At 42.1% G+C, this 27,726-nt stretch overlaps 1 protein-coding gene across 1 annotated transcript in view; it reads right to left on the bottom strand.

The window, feature by feature from the left end:
• enpp6 (ectonucleotide pyrophosphatase/phosphodiesterase 6) overlaps positions 1 to 27,726 on the bottom strand; it is a 68,582-nt gene that overhangs the window by 17,054 nt on the left and 23,802 nt on the right. Inside the window, exons 4-6 of the mRNA XM_063049412.1 lie at positions 16,585 to 16,726; positions 7,493 to 7,672; positions 5,377 to 5,514 (exon numbers count right to left, since the gene is read on the bottom strand). Of these exons, the coding sequence (XP_062905482.1) occupies positions 5,377 to 5,514; positions 7,493 to 7,672; positions 16,585 to 16,726 (460 nt within the window). The remainder of the gene's footprint in view (positions 1 to 5,376; positions 5,515 to 7,492; positions 7,673 to 16,584; positions 16,727 to 27,726) is intronic.

Here is a 27,726-nt window from a genome sequence, read left to right as displayed (position 1 = left end):
GTCTATAGCTACATGAATCTAAATTATTGATCCTTCTTAATTCTACACTATTGTACAAAAGTCTTGGCTTTAAATACATTAGCTAGGTCTTAAGGTGGATAAGTCACCTGAACCAGATGGACTTCACTCTAGTGTCCTGAAAGACAGACTTCATTCTAGAGTCCTGAAAGAGGTTACTGAAGAGAATTGGTCATGATCTTTCAAGAATCACTTGATTCTGGCATGGTCCCGGAGCACTAGAAAATTGTAAATGTCACTCCACTCTTTAAGGGAGGAAGACAAAAGTGAGGAAATAATAGGCCAGTTTGCCTAACCTTAGTGGTTGGGAAAGTGTTAGAGTCCATTATTAAGAATGGGGTTTTGGGGTACTTGGAGACTAATGATAAAATAAGTCAAAGTCAGCATGGTTTCTGTAAAGGGAAATCTTGTCTGACAATTCTGTTAGAGTTCTTTGAGGAACTAACAAGCAGGGTGGACAAAGGAGAGGCAGTGGATATCATTTAACTTAGATTTTCAGAAGGTATTTGATAAGGTGCCTCAGAAGAGGCTGCTTAACAAGATAAAATCCTATGGCGTTACAGGAAATGGCTGACAGGCAGCGAATGGAAATAAAGGGGGCCTTTTCTGGTTGGCTGTCAGTGACTAGTGGTGTGCCTCGGGGGTCAAAATTGAGACCACTACTTTTCACATTATTTGTCAGTGATTTAGATAATGGAATTGATGGATTTGTGGTAAGGTTTGGGGATGATATGATGATAGGTGGAGGGGTAGGTAGTGTTGAGAAAGCAATGTAATTGCAGCAGGACTTAAACAATCTGGAAGAAAGGGCAAAAAAGTGGCAGATGAAATACAGTGTTGGGAAATGTATGACATTGCATTTTGGTAAAAGGAACAATAGTAAGGACAATTATCTAAATGGGGAGAAGGTTCAAGCTTCAGAGGTGCAGAGGGACTTGGGAGTCCTCATGCAAGACTCCCAGAAGATTAATTCATAGGTTGAGTCTGTGGTAAAGAAGGCAAAAGCATTGTTGGCATTTATTTCAAGGGAAATTGAATATAAAAGCAAGGAGATAATGCTGAGGCTTTATAAGACACTGGTTAGGCTGCACTTAGAGTATTGTCAAGTTTTGGGCCCCTTATCTCAGAAAGGATGTATTGTCATTGGTGAGAGTCCGGAGGTGGTGCATGAGGATGATTATGGGAATAAATGGGTTAACATATGAGAGTTTGGCAGCTTTGAGCCTGTACTCACTGGAACTTAGAAGAATGGGTGGGGGGAACAGTCTCATTGAAACCTACCGAATGTTGAAAAACTAGATGTGGAGAGGATGTTTCCTTTGGTGGTGGTATTTAGAACTAGAGGACGCAGCCTCAAAATTGAGGGGCGACCTTTTAGAGCACAAGTATAGAAGAATTTTTTTATTAGCCAGAGTGGTGAATCTGTGGAATGCTCTGCTACAGACTATGGTGGAGGTCAAGTCCATGGGTATATTTAAAGTGGAAGTTGGTAGATTCCTGATTGGTCAGGGCATCGAGGGATATGGTGAGAAGGCAGGTGTATGGGGTTGAACGGGACCCGGGATCAGCCACGATGGAATGGTGAAGTGGACTTGATAGGTGGAATGGCCTAATTCTACTCCTATGTCTTATGGTCTTGTATGTGCCTTAGACTTTTGCACAGTACTGTTTGTGTCAATGTGGAACAGAGTGCAAGTTTGTAAATCTGGTGGGAGCAAGGACTGTTGGGAATGGTGAGGGTGGAGCGCCATGGGAGGGGTGTGGGACAGGTGGCTGAGGTGTGCCGGGGTGGGAGTGGTGTGAGTGCAGACATTCCCAGCCTGGAGACACCAGACAAGTTCATTGGATTCCAAACAAATGGATTACAGACCGTCTCTCTGGCGCTTCCCACTCCCTCCTCTTTCCATTCCCCTTTTCCCAACAAAGATTCCTCACTCCCTGCCCCCTTCTTAGTCTCAGTCCACAATAGAGACCCATATCAGAATCAGGTCTATCATTCACATGCATCATGACTTTTTTTGTGTGGCAGCAGTACAGGGCAATACATAAAATTGCTAGAGTACTATACAAAAGTCTTACGCACCCTAGCTATGATATATGTGCTTAAGACTTCGGCACAACACTATATTCTCCTCTTTATGCCCTGTCTCATAGTTACAATGATACAGAAGGGCATTCAATACAGTAGGTTCATGCAAGCACTTAACGATCCCCATCACTCCCCTTCTTTTCCTGCGACCAGCCACAGTCTCTCTCACACATGTCCATCCACCACCTTTTGATTTTTCTTCCCAGAAATAGTGGCAAGCTTCCATAGCCAATTAAATACGAGCAATTCTTTGGCGTATGGGAGGAAACCCATGCATTCCAGGGAAATTCATGTGCTTCCAGAGAAAATGTACAGAATCCACTCAGGTAGCACGCAAGTCAGGCTGTTTCTCGGGACCTGAAACTGTTAGGAAAAGCACTAGCTGTTGAATCACTGTGCAGACCTTCATATGTATCCATATGAAGATGGAACTTTAATATGTTGAACCAGTATAACTTAATCTAACTATGGAAAAGCTAACATGCATCAAAAATACCTCTGCTTACAGTAAATCTGATATAGTTTTGTGACTAAGCTAGGTGGACATCTCCAACAAATGGTAAGAGCCTAATAAACTATTGACATAAATTCTCTTTTTTATGAAAGTTGCATATTGTTACATACCTCATGGATATCTTATGGCCGTGGTGTAATTGAGTATCTTATGAGCATGAGGTAATGGGCATGTGCTGGTGGGGTGATGTAATTTTCTCACCAGTGTGACGTCACGTGATGATATGTTCACCATGGGTATAAAAGGGAGACCCCTGGGGTGACGCAGTTAGTTTTAAGTTTAGTTCGTTATTTAATTCGTCAGATACTCAATTATGCTGCGTATTTGTCTTATGATGCAGTTTTGCTTTAAAGTGCAGTTCTACTTTCTATTGTAAGTAGTATTGGAGAGTGAAGACCTTACCAAAGTATAGGAATTCACCAAGTCGAGTAAAGCTGATATTGTTTGGCGGTTTCTGAGAGGATCGACCTTTATTGAATCTTCGTTCAAGAAAAAGTGTTCTGCATCTGAGATATCCTCTGCTAAAGCAGGAAGGATTGTGCAGTGTCTGTTCTCCAGAGGAAAAGGTCAGTTCATTTAAACCATTTTATTCCTGTCGCCATGAAGCCTGCGGCCAAGGCAGGTTCCGGCTAGGATCAGCAGTAACGTGACGTCTTCGAGGAATTATTTACTTCAGGAAAGTCTCTCCTAATTGACTGTGTAAATCTCTTGGGCTTTCAAATTTGCCATTCTAAGAACTGTGTTTCGAATTTACCACTTTAAGATCTGTTTTCTTATTTACCCTTTAAGAACTGTTCCAGAGTTGCCGTATAGCAGTTAACTTCTGGTTAAGTTAGTCGTTTAAATACATTTCACTATTTTTGAGTAAGAGTTTAATAAATATTTGTTTTTATAAAACCTGACTCAATTCTATATTCATTATTGCTGGTCAAGTGACAATATGATCACAAATAATACCAACGTGCTGGGTGCTTCTGGCATTGTCTATTTTTGCTTTAGATTTCTAAACTCTGCAGTTTCCTAAGGCAATGATTCTTGTCCTCACTTACATCTTCACTTCTGTTAATACAGGCTCTTACTGTTTGACATGGTAGTGGCAATATCAGCTGAAGGAATGCCCCACATCTGATGATAGATGAAACCTCTTGCAAGGTAATGAATTCTATAAATTAATTTTGAAGACAGTTCTGATACAGAAACACAAATTAATTTACTAATTACAAACATTTCATATGCTCACAGAATGAACAAACACAGAGCATTCAAGCTCTATTTGCCTGCCAGTATATTTGATGCTTTTATCAGGAAGGAGGCACAGGAACCTTGGGTCCCACACCACGAGGTTCAGGAACAGTCATTACCCTTCAACCATCAGCCTCCTGAACCAGTGTGGAAAACGTCACTTGCCTCAACACTGAATTGATTCCACAACCCATGAACTCACTTCCAAGGACTCAACAACTCATGTTCTCAGTATTAAATATTTACTTGCACAGTTTGTCTTTTGCACATTGGTTATTTGTGCGTAGTAGTTCATTGATTCTGTTGTGAATACCTGCCAGAAAATGAATCACAGGAAAGTGTACAGACTTTGAACTTGGAAAAAGATTCTGACTCTGCTGTTCTGAAAGATCCCCAACTGTATTAGTTTTCTGATTTCCTTTGGAGCATCACTATTGAAATCTGCATCTTCTGTTCTTTCAGCCAAGGCATACTGGATCTAAAAAAGTTTTTTTTTCCCCAGATTGCTCATCAAAAACTTCAAGAAAGCTATGATACTGCATTTTTAATGCTCCAAGGAAAATAATCCAAATAGGTTATTTTTACAGACCAAATGCAAATCTGTCAGTTTACTATAGAAGTACAATAATAAACATTATTTTGCCTTCATCATGGAGTGTTTAAGTTACTGGACTAAATGCCAGAGCTCCAGCCTAGAGATATAGAGACAGGAGATTAAATTCCCCCAAGTATCATGGTGACATATACAAAGTCATGTAATAAAATGAAGTGGAATTTTTAAAGAAGCCAGCTTGGTGTTAGAAACCATGAATCAACTATTGTTTTCAAGAGCAGTGTATATCGCCAGATGGGACACACAGAGGTGCACCCATTTGGGTTACCTAGAGAAATCGGCAGTAGCAGAACATTGCATTCACAATGGCCATAGGATTAACTTTACTGCGCTGCGCCATCGACTTTTGGGACTGCCTGGTGAAGAAAGCCATTGAAATAAAACTAGAGGAAAGTAATTTTAATGAAGATAAAGGTCTCACTCAATGTAAGAACTGGAATTCGATTGTAAAAGTAATTTTAATGAAGATAAAGGTCTCACTCAATGTAAGAACTGGAATTCGATTGTAAACAAGACGGCAGAGCAGAAATCTGATTGGATAAGGACTAACCAATCAGGAGGGATGGAGTACGGGGGTATAAATACCACCAGACTAGACATGCCCAGGTATCATCCCTGATGAAGATGGCAGAGTTTGTCATTAAAACATTGGTTATAATCGATACCTGTACCCAGCTGGAAGCCTGAGAAGAGTTTATTCCTCATATACACCGGGAAAGCACAAGATCCTTTTTCAACTGTTGTTTTGTCATAAAACCATCTGGCGCACTCATGTCCTTCAGGAAGAAACAATCTGCCTTTCTTCCTAAACTAGGCTTTAACTGGCCCCAGACCAACAATAAGGTTCACTCTTAACTGCCTCTGATGATCATATCCTGTGAATGAATAAAATAATAATACCTCACTAATAAACCATCCTGGTTGAGCGACTAGAGTAAGTGGTGCTACAAATTTTCCTCCTTTATAATGGTATCGGTCTGGAATTTCCTCTTTCTTGTACACGCTCATTTCCTTGACTTTTTTCAGGCCGTTGTACACCTGGTGAGATCAAAGAAATGATACTGATCATATAAAGTTGGTTAACTTTGGTTCACTTTATCATGTCTTTTTAAAAAAAAAAGGTAACAAAATTAACAGTTTCAATTCAAAACTTTTCTAGATGTGGGGCAATTCATTTTCAGTTATAAGAATTAGTACCTGCTGGAGGAACTATTTACAGATTTGGTTTCCTTAAGGAAGAATGTATTTGTCTTGGAGAGGATTCAACAAGTTCTACTAAGTTGATTACAGCATGTAGCTGTACCTGCAGTAGGAGCACATCTAAAATAAAGGAAGGATTAAAGAACAACACACACAAAATGCTGAAGGTCAAACTGCATCTATGGAGGGAAATAAACAGTCAATGATTTGGGCTGAGACTAGTCTTGATGAAGGATTGTTCATCAGGATGAGTCAATTGTTCATTTTCCTCCATAGACGCTGCTTGACTGGCTGAGTACCTGCAGTATGTGTGTCAGCTGATCCTGGTATCCAGCATCAGCGTCTCCGAGTACTTGAAGGGTAAGAAAGATTTTTAACCAACATTTCATAACAGCAATGTAAACAAGATGGCCATCACTCTAATCTGACCATGCAATCATATTTTATGTTGGTTACCTGGTCCCATCACCAAGTCTCTACAGTGTGGCTGTCCACAAGACACAAACTGCTGGAGAATTAACAACCAGGAGACATCAAATCCCCATAGTCTATAAATGTGTTAGTGCTCAGATTATTGAGCACTAAGGTTCTAAGGTTTCAAGGTTGTCAAGCTGAGGAGTGGTAGTGAGGATAAGCTCCCACGACCTAGAAGTGCTCCTCATGGCATGCGCCTCAAATAACCTCTGACAACCAAGTCCAACTCCTGGCCTTCTCGTGTGGCTTAGCCTTCAAGCCCGACGGAACTGTTTCTACTGACAGGAAAAGGAGAGAAGGCAGGTCCTGGCACCTTAAAACTAATGCTTTGGGTAGATGGAGCTCGTCAGCCTGGGAAGGCAGTCCATCTAAGAAGGGGAAGACTCTGATTTCAAACCTCTGCTGCTTTGTGGCCATACCCACTTATGGGAAAGGCTTTGGGAGTAAACCCTGAGGACAAATCCAGAGCTGGAGTCCCTAAGGCAGTCCGACGTTGCTTTCAACCTCGCTCTGGCAACTCCTGCGACGTCACTGGTGCCAAGCTGTATTAGCCCTTGCCCTTCCCTTGGACAACATTGGTGGAGTGGAGAGGGGAGACTTGCTGCTTAGGCAACTGCTGGTCTTCCATACAACCTTGCCCAGGCCTGCGCCCTGGAGAGACTGAAGCAAGAGTTTCAGGGCGCAGATCCATGGTCTCGCGAGACTAACGGATGCCATCCATCAGATTATTGCAGGAATGTAATACTACTAATATTTCAAAATATTGAAAAACCCAGAACCATTCTTATCAAAGTATACTTGTACAATCATGGCCAAAACAGCAAATAGGATGACAGGGCAACAGGCGAATCCACTGAGATAGGATGAAGATTTCATATACTTACAATTAATAGACAAGATCAACATAAAGACAAAACCTGGGAGGATTGCTTCAATCAAATTGCCAAGGACAATTTGGAAGGAGCCATACATGACAAGTCAATGTATTGGTTCCATAATATTATAGCAATTCCAGTGTATTTCCCTTGCAAACATTAGATTGACAAACTTACCCAGCATGCATCAAAGTTGCAGGTGAACGCAGCAGGCCAAGCAGCATCTATAGGAAGAGGTGCAGTCGACGTTTTAGGCCGAGACCCTTCATCAGGACTTACGAAGGGTCTCGGCCTGAAACGTCGACTGCACCTCTTCCTATAGATGCTGCTTGGCCTGCTGCGTTCACCAGCAACTTTGATGTATGTTGCTTGAATTTCCAGCATCTGCAGAATTCCTGTTGTATGCATCAAATTGACTAGTATTCAAATTTATCCTCAAGTGCATTGTGCAATTGTTTAATACCCACCTTGTTTAATTTTCCTTTTTGAGGCCATATGCTCACCACAGTTCCTCGATCCATCATGACCAATATATCTGTCATGTTTACATGTTTGTCGAGTTCGATAACCTTCTTCAGCCAGAAAATGTCTGTCATTCCATGATCCGAAAACAGAATAACATTCAAGTCGTCCTGGAGTCCTACTTCCTGTTAAGTATTTAAAGAGCAAGTTTTAGATTCAGCTCAACTTTCCACACATTACAAGGAAATTTAAAAGTTATTTGGTTTATAATTGTCACATGTAGCGAGGTACAGTGAAAAACTGTTTTGCATGCCATTCATATGGATTATTTCATCACATCAGTGCATAGAGTGAAAAATATTAACAGAATGACACAGGATAAAGTGTTAAAGTTACAGTGAAAGTGTAACTTTCTACACGGGCACAACTGAGAGCATCCTGACTATCTGCATCTCTGCCTGGTATGGGCCTGATACCTCCCTTAACTACAGGACTCTGCAGAGAGTGGTGTGGACAGCCCAGCTCATCTGTAGATGTGAACTTCCCGCTATTCAGGACACTTACAAAGACAGGTGTGTAAAAAGGGCCAAAGGATCACTGGGGACCCGAGTCACCCCAACCAGAAACTGTTCCAGCTGCTACCATCTGGGAAATGGTACCACAGTATAAAAGCCAGACCAACAGGCTCTGGGACAGCTTCTTCCACCAGACCTTCAGACTGATTAATTCACACTGATACAATTGCATTTCTATGCTACATTTACAGTCCTGTTGTACATGCTATTTATTATTAATTACTATAAACTGCACATTGCACATTTGGATGGAGACATAACAAAGATTTTTACTCCTCATGTATGTGAAGGATGTAAGTAATAAAGTCAATTCAATTCAATGCATTAAGACAATTAGGTGCAAGACAACAACAAGAAAGACTGTGGGAACAAGGTTCCATTATATCATACTAGAGGTCTGGTTAAGAGGCTAATAAGTCGGGTAGAAGTTGTCCTTGAGCTTGGTGGTACATACTTTCAGGGTTTTGTATCTTCTACGTGATTTGAGTGGGGGTGGGGGAGGAAAGAAGAGACAATACAATTCTTCCTTTGGTCCTTCATCATAAAATATTGGAGTAAAGCTGTGGGAAGCACTGGATTCAGGCTCTCGTTCACCCTTTACTTCTGAGTTATCAACTCAAGATGTGACATTTCATTTAGCAGAATTTGATACGTGCTCAAGATGATGGAGAAATTTCAGCAGGTACTCAAAATAAAACATGCTCAAGCACAAAAGTACCTTGGTTTTAACATTTACTCTCACCAGGTGAACTTTCATTTGAAAGGTGAATAGTAATATTCCCCAGGTACTAGAAAAAGGACCATTACTCTTTTTTTTCCCCTCATTCAAAAGCCATAGTTTCCAAATTTGCAGATGATATAAAACTTGACATTAATGCTAACAGTGAAGAGAATAACAATAGATTTTAGCCGGATACAAACCGTCTAGTGGAATTCATAGCAGATGTAGTTTAATGAGAGGTAATGTGAGGTGCTGCCTTTTGCTGGAAAGATTGCTGCTGTAAAAAAGCTGTAGGAGCAGAAAGACCCAGCACATGTATGCAAAAATCACGGATACTGGAAGGGCAGATTGAAAAAGCAGTTAATAAGACATATAAAACTCTTAACTTCATTAATGAAAACCTATAGTACAAAAGCAGAGAAGTCATGCTAAACCTTTATAAAGTAGTAGTCCAGTCCTCAATTAAAGTATTCATTTCTGGTCACAGATTCATTTCTGATCCAGAATTAAAAATAAGGAGAATGGATTCTGGAATGGGGTCTACATTTACAAACATAGATTAGCATGTCCGAGTCTGTTTTCTCTGGAGGAGAAGGCCAAGGGCATAATTCTGAGAACTCTATCAGCCTATCAGAAGTCAGGAAGGATTGGATAATGAAAGCCTGTTCCCCTTGGTGGTGCAGTCAAGAATTAAGAGGTCACAAGTATAAAATAAAGAGGACGAGAATTAAGAGTGTCATGAAAATTAAACAGAACTTTGTCAGAATCTAGAAGGTATTGTCTGCAGGTATGGTGGAAGATGTTTCACCTGTAGACCTCAAGAAGGAATGAGATAAATGCAAGGAGGGGGCCAACTTGAAAAACTATAGAGAAGGGCCAGTGGATGAGCCAACATATGCAAGACAGGTTGAATGGCCTCCTGCATTGTAACATTTCTCTCATTCAATGATTCTACCACTACAGCCGTTCACACAGTTGTGTTACAGAATAATGTGTCGCTTTCAGTGGAAGCATTTTAATACCATGTTGAGCAATACTCTGGAAACTATAGTCACAAATATAAATATTGCAAGAGATGTGTGAAAAAGCAAGAGCTCAAGTCATACTAATTTTTGCCTCTCAACAATAGTTACAGTCTCAAACAAGAGAAATTCTGCAGATGCTGGAAATCCAAGCAACACACAAAATGCTGGAGGAACTCAGCAGGTCAGGCAGCATCTATGGAAAGGAATACAGTCGACGTTTCAGGCCGAGACCCTTCAGCAGGATTGGAGAAAAAGAAAAGATGAGGGGTAGATTTAAAAGGTGGGAGGAGGGGAGAGAGAAACACAAGGTGATAGGTGAAACTGGGAGGGGAGGGATGAAGTAAAGAGCTGGAAAGTTGATTGGGGAAAGAGATACAGGGCTGGAGAAGGGGGAAATCTAATAGAGGACAGAAGGCCATGGAAGAAAGAGGGGGAGGAGAACCAGAGGGAGATGATGGGTTGGCAAGGAGATAAAGTGAGAAAGGGAAAAGGGGAAGGGGAATGGTAAAGGGTGGGGGGCATTACCAGAAGTCTGAGAAATCGATGTTCATGCCATCAGGTTGGAGGCTACCCAGATAGAATACAAGGTGTTGTTCCTCCAACCCGAGTATGGCCTCATTACGACAGTGGAGGAGGCCATGGATTGACATATCGGAATGGGAATGGGAAGTGTACTTAAAATGGACGGCCACTGGAAGTTCCCACTTCTTCTGGTGAATGGAGTGTAGGTGCTCAGTGAAGCTGTCTCCCAATCTATGTCAGGTCTCACCGATATACAGGAGGCCACATTGGGAGCATCAGACAGAGTATGTGACCCCAACAGACTCATAGGTGAAGTGTCTCTTCACCTGGAAGGACTATTTGGGGCCCTGAATGGTAGTGAGGGAGGAGGTGTAGGGGTGGTGGCGGGGGGGGGGTTGCAGAGAGGGAAAGATGTGTTTGGTGGTGGGATCCCACTGGAGATGGCAGAATTATGGAAAATTATGTGCTGGACACAGAGGCTGTTGGGGTGGTAAGTGAGGACAAGAGGAATCCTATCCCTGGTGGGGTGGCAGGAGGATGGGGTGTGAACAGACAGGCATGAAATGGAAGAGATGTGTTTGAGGACAGCATTGATAGCGGAGGAAGGGAAGCCCCTTTCTTTGAAAGAGGACATCTCCTTCTCCTCCATTCTGCTGACTTTCACCAATAACAAACCATTTCTCTAACTAAAACAATCAGTGTGACACAAGTTCAAAAATTTAGTTCTAGGTAATCACTGGTTCAAAATCTATCATCAGTGCAGTGGCAAAAAAAAATTCCATCATCTTGATCTCATATTGGAATAAATGAACTGATATTATTCTCAACAATTTCTCACTTTAACATAAAACAGATCACAAGGTCCTTCACAAAATTTACACACTATGTACTGGAAAGGTCTAGAAACATAGGAAACTTACAGCACAATACAGGCCCTTTGGCCCACAAAGTTGTGCCGAACATGTCCCTACCTTAGAAACTACAAGACTTCCCCATAGCCCTCTATTTTTCTAAGCTACAGGTACCTATCCAGAAGTCTCTTAAAAGACCCTATTGTATCCGTCTCCACCACTGTAGCCAGCAGCCCATTCCAAGCACTGACCACTCTCTGAGTAAAAAAATTACCCCTGACATCACCTCTGTACCTACTCCCCAACACCTTAAACCTGTGTCCTCTCATGGCAACCATCTCAGCCCTGGGAAAAAGCCTCTTCAATACCTCTCATCATCTTATACTCCTCTATCAGGTCACCTCTCATCCTCTGTCACTCCAAGGAGAAAAGGCCGAATTCACTCAACCTGTTTTCATAAGGCATGCTCCCCAATCCAGGCAACATCCTTGTAAATCTCCTCTGCACACTTTCTATGGTTTCCACATCCTTCCTGTAGTGAGGCAACCAGAACGGAGCACAGTACTCCAAGTGGGGTCTGACCAGGGTCCTATATAGCTGCAACATTACCTCTCGACTCCTAAATTCAATTCCAAAATTAATGAAGGCCAATACACCGTATGCCTTCTTAACCACAGCATCAAGCTGCGCAGCGGCTTTGAGCATCCTATGGATTCACAACCCAACATCCCTCTGATCCTCCACACTGCCAAGATTCTTACCATTAATACTATATTCTGCCATCATATTTGACCTACCAAAATGAACCACTTCACGCTTATCTGGGTTGAACTCCATCTGCCACTTCTCAGCCCAGTTTTGCATCCTATCAATGTCCTGCTGTAACCTTTGACAGCCCTCCACACTATCCACAACACCTCCAACCTTTGTGTCATCAGAAAACTTAACCCAACACTCCACTTCCTAATCCAGGTCTGATCTTTCAGTGATGATAGACAGGACTTGAGAGATTTTTTGTTTAAATGAAGTAGAGAGAAAAGTATGCAGAAATATTAGAGAGTAGGGAAAAGTCAGCTTTGCCTCAAGTTCAGTCTAAGAGATTAACAGTAAGCAACGGGTAGGTGATGGAAGTATTAACTAAGAGTTGAGGTGATGATGCAAACAAGGGATAAATTCCCAACAATTTGGAAGCTTAAGTAATATTGTAATCAAAATTTCTGGACAAATGAGAAGGTGGTGGGATGGAAATGGAGAACAGTATGGGGCGGGGGGGGGGGATGCAGTATCATTAGTAAAGAAGGGAAAATGGTGGAATTGTTGAATTCTCTTAAAATTGAAATTGCTAATTTTAAATTTGAGATGGATAGAATTATGTTAACTGAAGTCCTAAGAAATACAGGAAAATATATCAGTTTTTCATGCTCTGCTGCTGTAGCTTATCCACTTCAAGGTTTGTCGTGTTGTGCATTCAGAGATGCTCTTCTGCACACCACTGTTGAAACGTGTGGTTATCTGAGTTTCTGTCGCCTTCCTGTCAGCTTGAACCAGTCTGGCCATTCTCCTTTGACCTCTCATTAACAAGGCATTTCTGCCCACATAACTGCTATCACTGGACTTTTTTGTTTGTTTTTCACACCACTCTCTTTAAACTCTAGAGATCGTTGTGCACAAAAATCCCAGGAGATCAATAGTATCTCAGACACTCAAACTACTTTGTCTGGCACAAACAAACATTCCTCAGTTAAAGTCACTTAGATCACATTTCTTCCCCATTCTGATGTTTGGTCTGAACATCAACCATGTTCAGAGAATGTCTGTAGGCTTTTATGTATTGAGCTGCTGCCACACGATTGGATGATTAAATATTTTCATCAACGAGGTGTACAGCTATGCCTAACAAAGTGACCTCTGAATGTAGTTAATTCACAGGCCAGCCAAGATTTTACACACATATTTGCAAATTACTCAGCCCTTTCAGTCTGTTCTATCATTTAATAAGGTCATGGATAAGCTGATCAGTACCACCTACCCCTAGTAACCTTTCACTCCCGTGCTCATCAGGAATCTATCCAAACATCCATTAAAACAACCGAGGATTCTCCTTCCACTGTGCTTCAAAGAGCACAGACTAAGGTGAAAAAAATCCTCCTCTCTCTGCCTCTGTTTTTAACAGCAGTCCCTAGTTCTAGATTCTTCCACAAGAGAAATCATCTTCTCGACCGCTAAACAATCAAGAACCCTTAGAATTTTATATGCTACATTCAAGTTCTCTTTCGCTCTTCTGAACTCCTGTAGGTACAAGCCTAAATTATCCAGCTATCCTCTCATAAGGCAGCTTGTCCATTCCAAGTGTCTCTAAACTGCTTGCAAAACATTTCTTCTCAGGGCAGATCAGAGTCAAGAAACTGAAGATGCACCTTTCTGATCCCGTGTCCCAAAGGGGTAGGTTGTGAACAAAACCCACAGAGATGGAGGATTCTGGGATGAATGTGTTGGAGACGGGGAGCCAAGTGTACATTCCCCTCCCCCTACCTTCTTTTCCAGTTCTGATGAGGGTCTCAGCCCAAACTGCTTATTCCTCTCCAAAGATGCTGCCTGACCTGCTGAGATCCCCAGCATCTCCAGACTTCCACCATCTGCACAATCTCTTGTGCTTATGTTAGGTTGTGTTTGATTTAGGCAGGTAGTATGCTATGGGGGCTTCACCAAGTTCGAGTCAGAGTAATTTAATTTGGATATTACTCAGGAACATGTCAATAATTTAACAGTGGTAGGTTGAATGTGAACAATAGAATAGAAGTAGAAGTAGGTGATTTTAAATCTCAGCACAGGTTTAAAAAAAAGCTTCATTTTCCGAAATAATACAGTACTATATTCATGGCAAGGATTAGCATTAACTTCCAAAAACAAAATTCTTCTCAACCATCTCTGAAGGTGGTCTGGATCTATATGGATTCACACTATTAGGAAGGAGATTTACTGTTGCTGTCTGTTCTCCCACATTCACTGTCCAACTAAATATTAATCAGGTGGCAGAAATCCTGCAGTGCAACTCTTCACAAAGGAACTGCAGTAGCATCAACAACATGTGCACAACACGCAGGCTTTGCATTGAATGACATTGTCACACTGACAGCACATTGTATTTAGGTAACCAGTGTGAGGCCACATTCAGCACCAGCATCACACAGCTTCAACTCTCTGCTGGCAGTGGTACAACCGCAAATGACACAAAGCAAAATTTAAACAGTTCTCCTTCAGCTCTTTTCTGGCACTGATAACGCAATTCACATTTCAACTTAAGTATAGACCCATCACTGCTTGGCCATAGGACAATTGGGCACTGAGATTATCAGGGTCAATAGATATTACTTTGCTTTATGGGGCTGTCTCAGAATTATCTCAGCAGTATAACAGAAGGCTTGAATCATTATTTCATTGCTGAGGGACCAACTTAGTTTTGTTTCCAATGACCAAAATCAGTACAATTCAAAGACAGAGTCTGCAGATGCCGGAAATCCAGAGCCCCACATACACACATGCACAAAGTGCTGGAGGATCTCAGCGGGTCAGTGAGCATCTATGGAAAGAAATAAAGGGTCGATATTTCAGGCTGAGTTCCTCCAACATGTTGGTGCAATTCAATGTGTGATAGAATTATGGAATTATTATAGTAGACAACAAGACCATTCAACCAACTGAGTCGATGCCAGAACTAACAGAACATTCCTATCAGTCCCATACTCCCTGCTCTTTCTCCATGGCTCTGCAAATTATTCTCTCTCAGTTCCCTACCCAATTCCTGTCCAGAGACAAGAACTGATTCTGTTTTCAGAATATGGGCAGAATATTCCTGACTGCTAGCTACAAACTTATTTCATGCACAACTCCCTAGTCAAAATTTCAAAATTGGTGCCACAAATCCTTGAATCATTAGGAACAATATTGTGCCTATCAAAACTTGCCATGATCTTGAACACCTTTCGACCATTCCTCCAAGAGAACAACTCCAACTTCTCCAGTTTAAACTTGCAGCTGAGATCTCTCACTACTAGAATCATTTGAGCAATTCTGTTTCTGTCCTCATGGGCAGTATATTCCTCTCTACACTTTTACGGACATTTCTTCTCTGCACCTTTTCAAGCTCCTTTTACATCATTCCTAAAATTATACTGGCAAATAATTATCCACCCTAATTAACAAATGTGCAATAGAGGTTGAGGCTGTAAATTTATAATCACCTGTTGAAAGTTCATCAATCTGACACGTTCTCAATTTTCACACTCCACAGATGCCATCTGACCTGCTGAGTAAATTTTTGTGCCTAAGACTTTTGCACAGTGCTGTAGTAATCAATATGGAGCAAACAGCAAGTTTGCAAATCTGGTGGGAGCAAAGGATGTTGGGAATGGCAAGGTTGGAATGCCTTGGGAAGGGTGTGGGACAGGTGGCAGACACACCCAGCTCTGAGACACCAGGCAAGGTCATTTGATTCCAAACAATTGGCATATTGATCATTACAGAATGTCTCTCTGGTGCTTCCCGCTCCTTCCCCTCTCCCTTCCTCTTTCACAATCATGTCTCCCCTCTCCTTGCCTCCTTCCCACTCTCAGTCTGCAGTAGAGACCCATATCAGAATCAGGCTTATTATCACTCACATATGTCATGAAATTTGTTTTTTTTATGTACACTAACAAGGAAGACAAGAGAAAACCTAATAAATAACAGTGTAATTTGAAGTGCATGTCCACAGGTCCCTGAATAACAGCAGATAGACTGATAAGAAGGTACAAGGTATTCTCTCCTAATGATAGGAGGCATAAAATCAACCTAGTACTGTGGACAACCCTGCTCACCACATCAGGGAAGGATATGACAACACTAGGGAAAGTGCAGAAGGGAACTATAAGGATTTTGCAAAGGCTGGAAAATTATGCAATGAGCAAAGACCGTCTAGGCTGAGCTGAGCTGATTTAATTGGAACAAGAAATTTGGTGAGAGGAACAATTGATCAGCATAGATGAGTTGGGCAGAAGCACCTGACTCTATTGAGATGTGCAAAATTATAACAGGCCTAGACGGTGAGTAGATATCATTACTCCAGGGCAGAGAGGATTCTAAATGGGTGGGACGGGACTGATGTATTGGCAAAGAGCATACGAGGAAAATTAAATTCATTAAATGTGTGATGGAGGTCTGAAATGCCACAGGTAAAGACAAAGCTCTCATTACATTAAAAAGTAAAAGGCTGAGTACTTAAAAAGTCATAAATTGTATAAATCAATGATACACAAAATCAACATTATCTACAAGCAATCTGAAATTGAGTGATGCTTTTACTGATGAAGAAATGAGTCTCACAAGAAGGACACAGTTAATGAAGCAGCCACATATTTTCCTCACCTTAATTTTCATGTTCATTTTTCTTAAAGTCTCATCCAGTACTTTGGTGGCTTCCATCCTCTGCTTTGACCAGGGGCCAAAATGGTGACCTTCAACATCGTTCCGTTCATAGTATACTGCAGCCATATCTGCTTTCCCACTCCTAATCAAACAACAAATTACCATTCAGTAAAGGCAGCCTCCTTTATAGCATGTACGATTCATTTTCCAAGATCACGTATCGTGCCAATTTGCCACAGTCTTAAAATTTTAAATGTTAATTTTGGCAATGCTTCAAGAACGGGAAGATGCACCACTTCCTGTTGTTGCATGCTACAACAAAAAAAATTATGACAGTGCAGCAATCTGATCTGAATAGAAAATTTTATTCTGCAGAAAGAGGCACCAAGTTGATCTCTCTATGACTCGTTTGTAATTATGATGCCAAAAATAAGGGAAATGACAAAAATCACATATAAATGACCAAGAACCAAACCCTTCATAAACCTGGCTTAATTTTGTGAACTTGGTCACTGTGATATTGGAATTTGATTTAGAATTAGATTAGATTATGAGGACACTCAGTCCTCGTTTATTGTCATTTAGAAATGCATGCATTAGGAAATGATACAACATTCCTCCAGTATGATATCACAGAAAACACAGGACAGAACAAGACTAAAACTGACAAAAAACACATAATTATAACATATAGTTACAACAGTGCAAAGCAATACTGTAATTTGAGAAAGAGCAGACCATGGGCACGGTAAAAAAAAGTCTCAAAGTCCCGATAGCCCATCATCTCACGCAGACGGTAGAAGGGAGAAACTCTCCCTGCCATGAACCTCCAGCGCCGCAAACTTGCTGATGCAGCACCCTGGAAGCACCCGACCACAGCCGACTCTGAGTCCGTCTGAAAACTTCGAGCCTCCAACCAGCCGTCCGTCACCGAGCACCATCTCTGCCGAGCGCTTCAACCCCACCCCGGCCGCCAAGCAACAAGCGAAGCTGAGGACTCGGGGCCTTCCCCTCCGGAGATTCTGGATCACACAGTAGCAGCGGCAGTGAAACAGGCATTTCAGAAGTTTCACCAGATGTTCCTCCGTGCTCTCACGTCTGCCTCCATCAAATCTGGACTGTGCACAGCACCCTACTTGACAGGTAACAGATATTCACCACCGGAGTGGCCGCTGCGCGCTGTGTCGCACCGCCATCTTCTCCTCTCTTAATTATTCTCATCCTGTTTACATGACTACTAAAATTCTGCTACAACAGGTCACTTTCCTGTACCTTCCAAATCTTGTTCAGTAGGTCCATCAGAGAAACGTATATAATACACATCATGAAATTCTTTTCTTCGCAGACATCCATGAAAAGAGAAGTGCTCCAAAGAATGGGTGACAGTTAAAACGTTAGAACCACAGAGCCCCCCCTTACTGCCCCCCACGCACAAGCAGCAAAGCAGCAACCCTCCACCACCCCCACAAAAAACATCAACACCTTCCACCCACTGTGCAAGAGAAAAGCCCCCCATAAAGACCGCGATCTGCAGTGGACCTAAAACAAATCGTTCCACCGACACTTCAACAACACGCACACACAAACAAACAAAAACACGGAAAAAAGAGGTGTCCCCTTTCACAGAAAGAGGGGAGACAACAAAACAGCTCTCTGGTTTACGGTGTTAAAAGTTATCCCACTGTTAACATTGACAGTGTTCCCTTCTGTGGCTGAACAAGGGAAGAACAAAATTACCAAGGCTTCTTACTGTAGTGTGCTGTTGTAAGGAGCCTTGGTAATTTTATGTGTGTGTACGCATCAATATGTTGGGTCCAGGTCCGATCCTCAGAGATGTAGACACCTCTTTGATGACTGGTGCGTGTGTGCATGTTTTCCCTGTCTTACCCTTTCCACAGTCTTTGTTCTTTGGTCTTTCTGACATTGCGTGCAAGGTTATTGCTACCACTCCACTCCACCAGCTGATATATCTCACTCCTATATGCCCTCTCATGACCATCTGAAATTCTGCCAGCAATGATTGTATCGTCAGCAAATTTATAGATGGTGTTTGAGCTATGCCTAGCCACAAAGGGTGTAGAGGGAGTAGAGCTGCAGGTTAAGCACACATCCCTGAGGTGTGCCAGTGTTATCAATGAGGTGGAGATGCTGCTTCCAATCTGCCGACAATTCGATGGATTGTGGTCTACAAAATTAGGAAGAACATTTCAAACCAGGCTACAAAATAATGACTTTCTTGCTATCAAAATGCAACATAATAATTGTGAATAGGATTAATTTCAAGTTGTATGAATATCTATAAGAATAATCTGTAACATTTCACTGAGGAGGGAAGAATGTAATAGCAGCCTCTTATGGCTGGAGGAATTAAGCTCTGTGCAAACTCTAATCTTCCTTAACAGTTCCTAAGGGCCAAGTCTGCACTGTGTTCTGAAGTGACTGATAAGGCATAAATTTGACTGCAGATTGGCAGAGGGGGTAGCTGACAGGAGGGAAGGGTGGCAGTTTGTGACATGGTGCACTCTTCCTGCAATTTACACAGGACTGCTGCGTGCTCCCAATGCATGGACTCAAGGACTGGGAGCATAGCCTTAAATCATCGAATCAAATATGGCAATAGTTTACAGTTATGGCTTAGCCAACATGCAGACTACCCATCAGTGGATTCCTAGCAAATAAAGAGTTACAGTGAAAGTTTGGTAAATATCGCAAGTTGATCTAGGGCCTGGGTATAGTGGGAGCCTCTCCTTTGTACAAGGGTTCAGAGCTTGCAGTGCAAAGCAGCACAAACCGACAGAGTCCTTTGAACATGGGCCAATCATGGCTTTTTGGATGAGCTTAGCATCATTTCCATGTCCCTCCACATAGATTTGACAAGGCCTCCCCTTCTTGTGGTACTCAGCAAAAAGAACAATGATCCGCATTAAGCTATAGAATTCTGAAAATCAGTGGGAAAGCTGTGCAGATGACTACTGCTCGCTGTGAGCTAACTGGTGCACAATTAGCCATTTGTGTGCATGGCAAGAGCTTGCCAGCTGAGGAGAGAAACAGACAAAGGCTGTTGCTGATGACCAGAGCAGAATTGCAGGGCTTTTGAGTCCAGTAATGCAATCCAGCACTCATTGGTTACATTCAAACCAAAGTTTTCCAAGGGTGCTTGGCAGTACAATTCTCTGAATTTTTTTATATATATACAAAAGGAAAACCAAAACCAATAATTAACTGTTAAAACAGTGCTTTTGAGAAAGCTATCAGCTACAGCTGGACAATGATTTTTAAAAGGCCTACATTGGGAAACAAGAAGACACTGTGCATATGTTACAGGTGGCTTGCTCGTACACCAGAGCATAGTTCAATGTGAAAAGCATCTGTGAGAACAGAAAGGTTTTGGCAATCCAAATAGAGTCCAATGATATTAGCTGTCCCAAAGGCATATGACTCATACTAACAAAAATGCATTGCTAACTCCAGCATCTTAATCAGTTCTGTCATATTAATGCAAGTCAGAAATCTTGTCCTCACTCACCCTTACAATAGGACTTTCCACTGAAGGATCACCAGATCACAGTAGAGTAGTGGTTAGCATGGCATTCTTACAGGTCAGGACATCGGAGTTTGGAGTTCAATTCTGGTGCCATCTGTAAGGAGTTTGTACATTCTCTCTGTGATCGCGTGGGTTTCCTTCCACAGTTCAGGGACATACTGACCAGTAGATTAACTGCTCATTGTAAATGGTGCTGCAATTAGGCTAGGGTTATACAGGTGAGTTGCTGGGCAACACGTCTTGTTGGGCTGGAAGGGCCTGTTACGTGCTGTATCTCTAAATGATAATTTTAAAAATCATGAGCAGGAGCAGAACTCCTGCCTAATTCTCCACTTGTGGCTAGAGTACTCTGGGCAAGTTATTGATTCTGACCACTGTCCCTAACCAGAGCTTTGATTAGATGATAATACCATCTAAGACATCCTACTCCCTCTTTGTGCTGTCTCTGCATGGACCCAACCACAGAAATATTGTACTTAATAGAACAAGATGCAGGCTGAGTAGTCTATACAAGTGGCTCACCTGCTCGCTTCCAAGACTTCTCAACTCTCTGTCAAAGAACAAGATAGACAATGGGACAGAACACAATCCATTATCTGAATAGGACCAGTACAACAGGACAAAAATTCCACAACAAAGTGACACCTCATTTATCAGCTGAAGTTTTCATTTCTTCCATCACAGGTAGAATGTGACTACAGTTTGTAATAATTAACTTTTCATTTGATGTCCATACCCTGAGTATAATTAAGTGAAAATAAAACACATGAGTGGTCAGGTACTCTATGATACAGCTTGACTTGAAACCAAAAGATTTCATTTGCTCATAACATTTAATATAATATCAGATTGGAAAAGCAATATGCTAAGGAAAACTGCCCTATTCTCCCATATTTTAAAGCTGTACAAAAAAGGGGCTGGGATTTTATAGTGGTGTTACTTATCTTGTGAGCCTGATGTAGTTATCTTGTGAGCATTATGTCATTATCTCGTGATGGGCATGATGTAATTGTCTCATGATAGCGGGGTGATGTGATGTCACATGACGGCATGTTATAAAAGAAAAGGCCGTCACAGTGACGCAGTTCTCATTTTTATTTTGATTGCAACATTGTTGTTGCCGGTTGGTTGTTTTGGAGACGCCACGGGTTTGGTTTGTTACACGTTTACTTTCCCCTTACAGTCCAGTATCGGTGAGTGAAAACATTACCAGCGTTATCCGAACCCAAAGGATTGGGTAAAGTTAATGTCGGTCGGCATCTTGGGAATGATCAACCTTTTTGAATTTTCGTTCGGGGATTGTGGCATGCACATTTGAATTAAACCCCTGCAAGGCCAGGAAGGTTTGTGCAGTGACCACCCTCCAGCCAAAAGGTCAGTTGCTTTAGGACACTTTATTTCTTCGGACAAGGCATCTCTTGGCTGTGATCGGCAGATTCGTCATTACTTCGAAGGGATCGTTGTTTTGGAGAAGTCTCTCTTTAATGACTGTATAAATCACTTGGACTTTTGAATTTATCACTAAGTCTGTGCTTGGATGAGAACTGGTTAAGAACAGTTTATAAGATTGACTGTTCGATATAGTCGCCTAACTGTTAACTTCCGGTTAGGTTAATCATTTGTTTACTTTTCAATGTTTTTGAGCAGAGGTTAATAAATCTCGTGGTTTGTTTATAAACCTTGTCTCAGTATTGTTGCTGGTTCATAACAGTGGTTAAATGATGGAACTGGTAATCCAGTGGTTTGAATCAACTTCATGTCCACTACAACTGGGAAATTTAATTTCAGTTAATTCACTTCTGAAACTGTTGGTTTGTTAAAAAATCCAAACGATTCACGAACATCCTCAAGGGAGAAAAGAATTGTGGTGCCCTTAAACATTCTGGCTTCATTTGATTCCAAACCCAAAGTAATATTTCACTCTTTAAAATGGCCAAAATTCCACACTCTACTGTGAGATCACATTGAGGGTATTCAATAGTACCGTGTAAGTAAAGTTCAAAGTTTAAAGTAGATTTATTATCGAAGTATATATGATCACCTTATACAACCCTGAGATTCATTTTCTTGTTGGCATGCTCAACAAATCTATGGAATAATATCTGTAACAGGATCAATGAAAGACCGCCAAACTCGGGCATTCAACCAGCGCACAGAAGAAAACAAACCGTGCAAATATATGAAGATATAAAGAAATAAATAATGAGAACCTTAGATGAAGAGTTATTGAAAGCAAGTCCATTGGTTGCCGGAACATTTCAATGATGGGGCAAGTGAAGTTATCCCCAGTGGTTCAAGAGCCTGATAGTGAGGGGTAGTAATTTTTCTTCAACATAGTGGTGCGAGTCCCCCAAGTGTCTTGTATCTTCTACTTTACTTTACTTCCTGAGAAAACTAAAGAAATTTGGCCTGTCCCCTAAAACCCTCACTAATTTTTTATAGATGCACCGTAGAAAGCATTCTTCCAGGGTGCATCACAACCTGGTATGGAAGTTGTCCTGTCCAAGACCAGAGGAAGCTGCAGAAGATCGTGAACACGGTGCAGCACATCACACAAACCAATCTTCCATCCTTGGACTCACTTTACACCGCACGCTGTTGGAGCAGTGCTGCCAGGATAATCGAGGACACGACCCACCCAGCCAACACACTTTTCGTCCCTCTTCCCTCCGGGAGAAGGCTCAGGAGCTTGAAGACTCACACGGCCAGATTTGGGAACAGCTTCTTTCCAACTGTGATAAGACTGCTGAACGGATCCTGACCCGGATCTGGGCCGTACCCTCCAAATATCCGGACCTGCATCTCGGTTTTTTTTGCACTACCTTACTTTCCCTTTTCTATTTTCTATTTATGATTTATAATTTAAATTTTTAATATTTATTATCGATTTGTACTCTAGGGAATGCGAAGCGCAGAATCAAATATCGCTGTGATGATTGTATGCTCTAGTATCAATTGTTTGGCGACAATAATATAAAGTAATGGCAGCAAGACAGCATGATATGATGGATGCTGCATTCCTACAACAGCACTCTGGGTACATGTGCTCAATGGGGGAGGGCTTTACCTGTGATGTATTGGGCCAAATCCATACTTTTTGCCGGATTTTCCTTCAAGGGGATTGGCAATTCCATGCAGCCAGTCAATATGCTCTTCACTACACATCTATAGAAGTTTGTCAAAGTCTTGGTTGTCACGCTGCATCTCCGCCAACTCCTGAGGAAGTAGAGGTGCTGCCATGCTTTCTTTGTAACCGCACTTACGTGCTGGGCCCAGGCCAGGTCCTCTGAAATAGTAACACCTAGGAACTTAAAGTTGCTGACCCCCCTCCACCTCTGATCCTCCGATGAGTACTGGCTCATGGACCTCCGGTTTCCCTCTCCTGAAGTCTACAATCTGTTCCTTGATCTTGCTGACATTGAGAGAGAGGTAGCTGTTATGACACCATTGAATCAGATTTCCAATCTCCTTCTTGTATACTGATTCATCCCCACCTTCGGTACAGCCCACAACAGTGGTGTCATCAGCAAGCTTGAATATGGTTTTAGAGCTGCGCTTAGCCACAGTCATAAGTGTAAAGTGAGTAAAACGGGGGCTAAGCAGACAGCGCGTGGTGCACCTGTGCCAATTGAGATTGTGAGAGGAGCTGTTATTGCCAATCTGAACTGACGGGGGTCTGCATGTGTGGAAACTGAGGATCCATGTGCAGAAGGTGGCATTGAGGCCAAGGTCTAGGAGCTTATAGATTAGTTCTGAGGGGATGATGGCATTGAATGCTGAGCTGTAGTCCATAAAGAGCATCCTGATGTATGCATCTTTGCTGTCCAGATGTTCCAGGGTTGAGTGAAGAGTCAATGAGATGGCATCTGTTATGGACCTGTTGCTCCGGGAGGCAAATTGGAGCGTTCATATGGAGTTCATAAGTAGGTTCACTTGGAGTGCTAACATGATACGACCACATAGGGGCAATAAGGGAAATGGTTTTGCTGATATCCTGTACTGTATATTAAATTTTAAAAACGACAGCATTCAGCAACGCCAAAAACATAAGAGATTCTGCAGATGTTGGAAATTCTCTCTCACACACACACACACACACACACACAAAATGCTGGAGGAACTCAGAAAGTCAGGCAGCATCCATGAAGTGGGACTGAACAGCCCAAGACACTTAAACCTCTTCAGGGTAGGCCTCCCTGGAAGATACTGTGAAGAGGTTTAAATCTTCCATTTGTTGGGAGTTCAACGAAACCCACTCTCACAGTTCCCCCTCTGTGATCTCCTATCAGATTTCCGCTTCCCCAGTCTTGTATCTCTTTCACTAAACAACTTCCCAGCTCTTTACTTCACCCCTCCAACCCACACCCCCCAATTTCACTTCTCACCTTGAGGTTCTTCCTCCCCTCTCCCCCACTTTCTCACTCTGACTCATCTTTTTTTTCCAGTCCTGGTGAAGGGTCTCGGCCTGAAACGTCAACTGTTTACTCTTTTCCAGAGATGCTGCCTGGTCTGCTGAGTTCCTCCAGCATTTTGTGTGTGTTGCTTGGATTTCTAGCTTTTGCAGATTTTCTCTTGTAGGCGACAGGTAAACCCAGGTGAGGGTGAAGATGGGTGGGTGGGGGAGGGGAGATAAAGACGCTGTGGAAGTGATAGTAAGAGATAAACAGCTAAAGCAGGAGGAATCCAAGAAGAGGACAATGGACCATGGAAGTAAGGGAGAGGAGCACCAGAGAGGTGATGGGCAAGTGAGGGTCAAATCACCAGTTTATTCCCTCCACGGATATGCAGTTCTTTCAGCATTTTGCGTGTGATGCAGAAAATCCAGCTCTCTCTGGTGGGCATTAGATTTTGAAGCAATATTTCTTGTGCCTGGATGCAAACACCAGCAGTCAAATACAAATCAAATTTTCAAAAGATGATTATATAAGTGGATTTTGGGAGCTAAAGCTAGAAGTTAAATAATGTTGAATTCTCCAACTCGCAACTCCAGTGCAATTGCAGTATGCTACTTCTGAATATGTGTATATGAAGGAAATGTCAATTTCTCAATTTTTGGAACACAAATTGCATTTCTACAGCTGTTTTAGATTGACTGCTGTCAGAATTCAATCTCATTGAGCTGAGCTGCCCAAGTCTTGAAGCAAGCAAATCCCAAACCAGGTCATCACACAGCACTATATTAATCATCTGCACAATGTACAGATGTTTCCAAGACATTACGTAATTTCCCTGATGGCTTCTTCTAATTGCTATTTATGCCTTGCATTCATAGCATCTCCTTTCACACCATATCAATTTTTGTATATGATTTAAAAAAACTGATTCCATTTCAGCTTTAACATCTGGTAGACTGCAAACATGCCATCCCTGTGCTGAGCTGACAAACTTCAGCATGGAAATGGAGACAACATTTTCAATTTCACCATGCAGCTGCAATATTCCCTGACCTTTCCCCTGCCACTGTTGTAAAATCATTATGCCATTCCAAACTGGAAAATGATAAGCCCTTGTCATTCATTGGGGTTCACAATCTGGAGTCCATGGACCCCTTGCTTAATGGTATTGGTCCAAGGCATAAAAAGAGTTTTGGAATCCCTGTATTTGACAGACCCTGTTACATGATGTAGAATAAGTGGCTGCTTTCTTTATCATGACACCCAGACCACTGGGCATGCTCAGAACTAGGCACTCTTAAATCAGCCATGATGGAATGACAGGGCAGACTTGATAGAGCAGAATTCAACAATTAGATTTTAGATTATGAAGACACGCAGACCTCTTTTATTGTCATTTAGTAATGCATGCATTAAGAAATGATACAATATTCCTCTGGTGTGATATCACAAAACACAGGACAAACCAAGACTGAAAAAACTAATAAAACCACATAATTATAACATATAGTTACAACAGTGCAACAATACCATAACTTGATGAAGAACAGTCTATGACACAGTAAAAGAGTTCAAAGTCTCTCAAGTGTCCCACATCTCACGCAGACAGGAGAAGGAAGAAAAACTCTCCCTGCCATGCCCGACCACAGTCCAACTCTGAGTCATCCGAAAACTTCGAGCCTCCGATCAGCTCTCCAACACCGAGTACTGAGCACCATCTCTATCTGAATGATTCGACCTCAATCTTGGTCGCCAGCAGCAGGCAAAGCCGGGGATTTTGGGACCTTCCCTCCAGAAGTTTTCTCGATCGCGCAGTAACAACAGCAGCGAACTGGCATTTCAGAAATTTCTCCAGCTGTTCCTCTGTGCTTTCACGTCTGTCTCCATCAAATCAGAATTGTCTATGGCCTCCTATTTAACGGATACAATATCATTTTCACCGGAGGGCTGCGCGCACATGGCGCACTGCTATCTCTCCTCCCGCCAATTGGCCCATGTCTTACGGTCTTACAAATTAAATACACTAAACTTAGCACAGCAATAACCAAAATGCAGGCTTTGCCTTTGCAGGATTTGCATTACCTTATTCGTTATATCAATTTGTCACAAAATCCGTCCAATATGAAAAATGTTTTTGCTTACGTGATAAATAGCAACAAAGGTTTTCAGGATACAAAGCCACTAGCTGTTGCATCAACTGAAGACATTTAGTTTCTACTTCTGTCTTGATGTTATCCATTTCAGATTCATTAACAGTGGGTGACATTATCACAGTTGAATGGCAGTCCATTATCCATCCGGAGAAGTGTGAGGTGGTACACTTTGGAAGGACAAACTCCAAGGCAGAGTACAAAGTCAATGGCAGGATACTTGGTAGTGTGGAGGAGCAGAGGGATCTCAGGGTACATGTCCACAGATCCCTGAAAGTTGCCTCACAGGTAGATAGGGTAGTTAAGAAAGCTTATGCGGTGTTAGCTTTCATAAGTCAAGGGATAAAGTTTAAGAGTCGCGATGTAATGATGTAGCTCTATAAAACTCTGGTTAGGCCACACTTGGAGTACTGTGTCCAGTTCTGGTCGCCTCACTATAGGAAGGATGTGGAAGCATTGGAAAGGGTACAGAGGAGATTTACCAGAATGCTGCCTGGTTTAGAGAGTATGCATTATGATCAGAGATTAAGGGAGCTAGGGCTTTACTCTTTGGAGAGGAGGAGGATGAGAGGAGACATGATAGAGGTGTACAATAAGAGGAATAGATAGAATGGATAGCCAGCACCTCTTCCTCAGGGCACCACTGCTCAATACAAGAGGACATGGCTTTAAGGTAAGGGGTGGGAAGTTCAAGGGGATATTAGAGGAAGGTTTTTTACTCAGAATGTGGTTGGTGTGTGGAATGCACTACCTGAGTCAGTGGTGGAGGCAGATCCACTGGTGAAATTTAAGAGACTGCTAGACAGGTATATGGAGGAATCTAAGGTGGGGGCTTGTATGAGAGGCAGGATTTGAGGCTCGGCACAACATTGTGGGCCGAAGGGCCTGTACTGTGCTGTACTATTCTATGTTCTATGTTCTCATTATTTTCAGTCAGGCCAAAGGACCTGTTTCCATGGCTTTATGTCTCTAAATGCAACATTGGCCATCATCACAAAACAAAAACAGAAAAGCATACAAAAAGTAGTGGATACAGCTCAGCCCATCACAGGAA

Source organism: Mobula hypostoma, chromosome 5 (assembly GCF_963921235.1).
Source record: "Mobula hypostoma chromosome 5, sMobHyp1.1, whole genome shotgun sequence".
In the NCBI taxonomy this organism is placed as follows: Eukaryota; Metazoa; Chordata; class Chondrichthyes; order Myliobatiformes; family Myliobatidae; genus Mobula; species Mobula hypostoma.
Note: the sequence above shows the minus strand (reverse complement) of the source record. Positions and strands in the feature narration are given on the sequence as shown.